Raw genomic sequence first — 4,805 nt, 5'->3', positions numbered from 1 at the left:
GGGCTCGCGCGGCCGCGGCGTTGGGAGCCTGGCGCTGGGTGGCAGCCGGCGCCCCAGCCGGGAGCAGGGCCCGCGGCGCTGGGCAGCCCGAGGCGGAGCTTCCGGGCCCGGGCAGTGCTCTGTGCCTTCGGCGCCTCGCACGCCCGGGGATGCCGCCAGCCTAGGCCTGGTGGCCCTGCGTCTGCTCGGGCCGCGCTTGAAAACCCCTCCCTCGGCCGCCACGCGCAGGCTTGTGGGAGGTGGCGGCTCGCATCGCGAAGGACCTGTCGTCGCTGTCCTTGCTCGAGTGCGGGGAGCCCCCGGAAGTCCCCCAGTGCGGAGCCCGGAGGAACTTTGCTTCCTGCTCTGTGCACCTGGCTCACCGCTGCCATTCCTTCTCCAGGCACAGCTTCTGCATCGCGCGTTCTTAGGGGCATCCGCTTAGGTTCCCACACGCGTCTCGGCCCCCGGGATGATTGTTTACTTCTTTCTGGTAGCGTGTATCACGGTCGTTATAAAGTAACTGCTTGGTTGCCATCCTCTCTGCGTGTCCCCGCCCCTTGTAGCCCGCTTGCCGCCTAGTTTCAGTTGAGCGTCCGATGCCAAGTAGGCGCGGCGCAAGTGATTATAGCGGGAATGAACTAGCAGAGCATCCTTGCCTTTGCCTCGTTTCAGTGATAACCAACGCGTGTAAGAGCCCAGACCGCAAAAATTTCCCCGGAACGTTGACAAGGACGTGGTGGTAACCAGGTGATTGTAAGGAAACAATTACTCTGACCCGAGTGTCCGTCATTAATGTATCTTTTTCCTTTAAGAAAAATCAGAAAAGATGTCTGAGTATATTCGGGTAACCGAAGACGAGAATGACGAGCCCATTGAAATACCGTCAGAGGACGATGGGACAGTGCTGCTGTCCACGGTGACAGCCCAGTTTCCCGGGGCCTGTGGGCTGCGCTACAGGAACCCTGTGTCTCAGTGTATGAGAGGCGTCCGGCTGGTAGAAGGAATTCTGCACGCCCCCGAAGCTGGCTGGGGAAATCTGGTGTATGTCGTCAACTATCCCAAAGGTTTGTGGCCATTTGGCTTTGCAGTACCAAAGTGTGGTCTCGTTTGTTTCTCGTTCTAAGTCAGATTGTGGCCTTGTTTCATGGCGAAAAGCCTCCTGTGACCCGAGTGTTTCTTTAAATGTTAACCGTTAAACTAGATTGGGATGCTGCTAGTCTACACTAGTGAAAACTGGAAATACAGAACGTTTTTTCAAAGAGAAAACTATGGGGGGGCGCCTGGGTGGCTCAGTCGGTTGAGTGTCCGACTTAAACTCAGGTCATGATCTCATGGTTCGTGGGTTCGAGCCCCGCATTGGGCTCTGTGCTGACAGCTAGCTCAGAGCCTGGAGCCTGTTTCAGATTCTGTGTCTCCCTCTCTCTCTGACTCTCCCCTGCTCATGCTGTCTCTATCTCGGTCTCAAAAATTAATAAAACATTAAAAAAAAAAGAAAACTATGTATTATGTGAACAGAAGCTGCCAAGTTTAACGTCAAATTTAAGGAACTGCTGAGAGTGCTTTGCAAGGATCAGCCTGTTGTAAATAGAACCAGGTGCCCCGATATTTTATTTTGGTGTTTGGTCCTTGCAGGCTTCCATCAGTCATTCAGTTAATCTGCTGTTTTTGCCCCTTAAATGAACATCGATTGCAGTAACCCAAATCTGAATGAGTGCACCTATAAGTTGGCGTTTTCATCGTCTTCTCCGAGCCTCTTTTCACTGATGTTCTAAATCTAAAAACAGGAAACAAAAAATGGTGCCAAGGAAATAGGTACATTTTAGCACCAGGAATTTGCTGCTGTTGGACATGTCTGTGTTAGTTTTGTTAACATTCGATACTGCAACAAAGTCTCATTTCTGGTTAGCATACGATACATTGGCTTAGTACTTTGGGAACATTTTTGACAGCAACTTGGGAGGGGGGGTTGGTTGTTTATCGTATGATGTTTCTTGAGACCTTGGCTATAGATTAGTATTTACCCAAATTTAAAATGTCACGTAAGGGCACCTGGTGGCTCAGTTGGGTAAGCTCTTGATTTTGGCTCAGGTCATGATACTGCAGTTCTTCGAGCCCCAAGTAGAGCTCTGCGCTGACAGGAGGCTTCTTGAGATAGATTCATTCATTCATTTCATTCATTCATTCTCTCTCTCTCTACCTCTCCCTCCTCCTCCCCTCCCCTCTCCTTCTCTTTTCCCCCATCCCTCCCCCTCCCCCTTTGCTCTTCCCTCTCTCTGCCCCTCCTCATGCTCATTCTTTCTCAAAATAAATATTAATAATAATTAGCATTAAAAAATAAAGTGCCCTTTAGATGATGATGTGTCAGTGTAGCTTTATCAGTTGTAACAAATGTACCCTCCGGGTTTGGGGGGGTTATTGATAATGGGGAGAAGCTATCCATGTGTGGAGGTGAAGGGGACATGTGGGAAGTCTCTACCATCCCTTTCCATTTTGCTCTGAACCTGAAGCTGCTCTAAAAACTGGTCCTTTTTGTTTATTTATTTTAATTTTTAAATGCTTTATTTCTAAGAGAGAGAGACAGCGTGATCAGGGGAGGGGCAGAGAGAGAGGGAGACACAGAATCTGAAGCAGGCTCCAGGCTCTGAGCTGTCAGCACAGAGCCCCACGCAGGGCTCGAACCCATGAACCGTGAGATCATGACCTGAGCCGATGTCGGACGCTTAACCAACTGAGCCACCCAGGCATCCCAAAACTGGTCCTTGTTAAAATCTCATTTAGTTCCTCTCCTCTTCCTTTCCAAATACTGGGGGGTTTTTTGTTTGGTTGGCTTTTTTTTTTTTTTTTTTTTAATGTTAATATTTGAGAGAGCAAGAATGTGAGTGGGGGAGGGGCAGATAGGGAGATGCAGTCTGCAAAGCAGGCTCCAGACTCCAGGGCTCTAACTCACAAACTGAGATCATGACCTGAGCCTGAGATCAAACGCCTAACTGAGCCACCCAAAACACCCCCCAAATACTGGTTTTGAAAAATAACCTACGATTTTGTTTTTTATTACAAAATCAATGTGAGTTCACTGTTGAAAGTTTAGAAAAGAAAGAGAGAAAATCGAAATCACCCTAAAATCCACAGCTGGAGATAAAAGTTGATTGTGTTTTGGTCTATAACTTTTAACAGGCATTAAGATAAGCAAATATGTCTAGTGGGCATAAAGATAGGACAGCGCTGTTTTTTAACCTGGTTTTTTTTTCCTTCTTAACGTGTTTTAAAGTCCAAGGGAAGTAAATTAGTTTTGTTTTGCTGTGCTTTTTGAGAGGCGAGAACAAACCATTGTAATCTTGAGACCCTGCAGAACAGAGGTGGGAGAGAGCCCCTGCGTTAGCACCAGAAAAGCCCGTCAGCTGCTTGCTCCATCCCTCATTCTGTCTCTGAGAGCTGACATCACTCTTTGCCAAAAGTTTTCAGTATCTTACTGTTCTTAGAATCCTTTTGCTTACCGTTGGTAGGTGGTAGGAGTTCAGGTGTCCTAAGAAGTGTTAAATGCAGAGTTCACTGAGAGGCTTCTGCTCATTTTGTTCAGATAACAAAAGAAAAATGGACGAGACAGATGCTTCTTCAGCAGTGAAAGTGAAGAGAGCCGTCCAGAAAACCTCTGATTTAATAGTGTTGGGTCTCCCATGGAAAACAACTGAACAGGATCTCAAAGAATATTTTAGCACCTTTGGAGAGGTTCTTATGGTTCAGGTAAACTTTGATTTCGTTTGATAGTTTTTCTTTTCCAGTGAATTCTTTCCCCAGAATTCCTGCAGTTGAGTGAAACTGCCCATCATGCTCAGCAGACAGTATTTTTGATGTTTGTTACATATAAGCATAGGGGATGCTGAGAAGGAATTTGTGCCCGGGGCACCTGGCTGGCTTAGTTGGTGGAGCACGTGATTCTTGATGTCAGGCCCCATGTTGGGTGTAGAGCTTACTTGAAAACAACATTTGGGCGATACTGTTTCCCTCGATGCGTATATCCTGCGGTGGCTTACGTGGTTCGGAAAATTTTTTAAAAAGTTTCTTTACTTTGAGAAAGAGAGTGGAGTTGGGGAGGGAAAGAAAGGGAGAGAGAATCCCAAGCAGGTATGGAGCCTCACACAGGGCTCAAACTCAGGACCCTGAGATCATGACCTAAACTGAAATCAAGAGCCAGGCAACTAGCTGAGCCATCCTGGATACCTTAAAAAAAAAACCACACACCTTTTTTTTTTTTTTTTTTTTAAAGGGAGAGCCACGTGGCTGGCTCAGTTGGAGGAGCATGCAACTCTTGATCTCCACGTTGTGAGTTCAAGTCCCATATTAGGTGTAGCGATTACTAAAATAACTTTTAAAGAAAGATAAAAACACTTATTTTCTGCTTTTCCACCTTAAGAACATAAATATAAGAAGTGGTGCCTAGGTGGCTTAGTTGGTTAGGCATCTGACTTCGGCTCAGGTCATGATCTCGCTGTTCGTGAATTTGAGCCCCGCGTCATGCTCTCTGTTGTCAGGGCAGAGCCAGCTTCGGATCCTCTGTCTCCCTCTCTTTGTCTGTCTCCCACTCTGTGTGGGCACATCCTCTCTCTCTCCCAAAAATAATTTTTTTAAAAGAATGTAAATGTTAGATCTAATTTATTTTTGCATTGTAAAGCAATTTGTTAAAATTCTGTTCCGTAACATGATTATTAACATGATCTGGATTCAGCATTTACTCTCGTGTTGCTTTTACCTCAAGAATAACTTGGTTTAAATTTTAATTAAGCAGCTCCATCCAAGTGAAACCATTCAGATTTCAAAGGAACTCT

General features: G+C 46.5%; 1 protein-coding gene across 7 annotated transcripts in view; it reads left to right on the top strand.

Moving 5' to 3' along the window:
• Window positions 1-198: 198 nt before the first annotated feature.
• TARDBP (TAR DNA binding protein) overlaps window positions 199-4,805 on the top strand; it is an 8,346-nt gene continuing 3,739 nt past the window's right edge. For 2 of the 7 annotated variants that reach the window (XM_077763819.1, XM_077763818.1), the window contains exons 1-2: window positions 202-1,046; window positions 3,560-3,723. In XM_077763819.1, the coding sequence (XP_077619945.1) occupies window positions 809-1,046; window positions 3,560-3,723 (402 nt within the window). In that variant the 5' untranslated portion in view covers window positions 202-808. Of the gene's footprint in view, window positions 1,047-3,559; window positions 3,724-4,805 lie in introns of all 7 variants that reach the window. The other 5 variants (XR_013335075.1, XM_077763814.1, XM_077763816.1 and 2 more) reach the window with 4 other exon arrangements.

The sequence above is a fragment of the Crocuta crocuta genome, unplaced genomic scaffold (genome assembly GCF_008692635.1).
Source record: "Crocuta crocuta isolate KB4526 unplaced genomic scaffold, BGI_CrCroc_1.0 scaffold13, whole genome shotgun sequence".
Classification (NCBI taxonomy): Eukaryota; Metazoa; Chordata; class Mammalia; order Carnivora; family Hyaenidae; genus Crocuta; species Crocuta crocuta.
The sequence above is the reverse complement of the archived record's forward strand: the minus strand, read 5'-3'. Positions and strand labels throughout refer to the sequence as shown.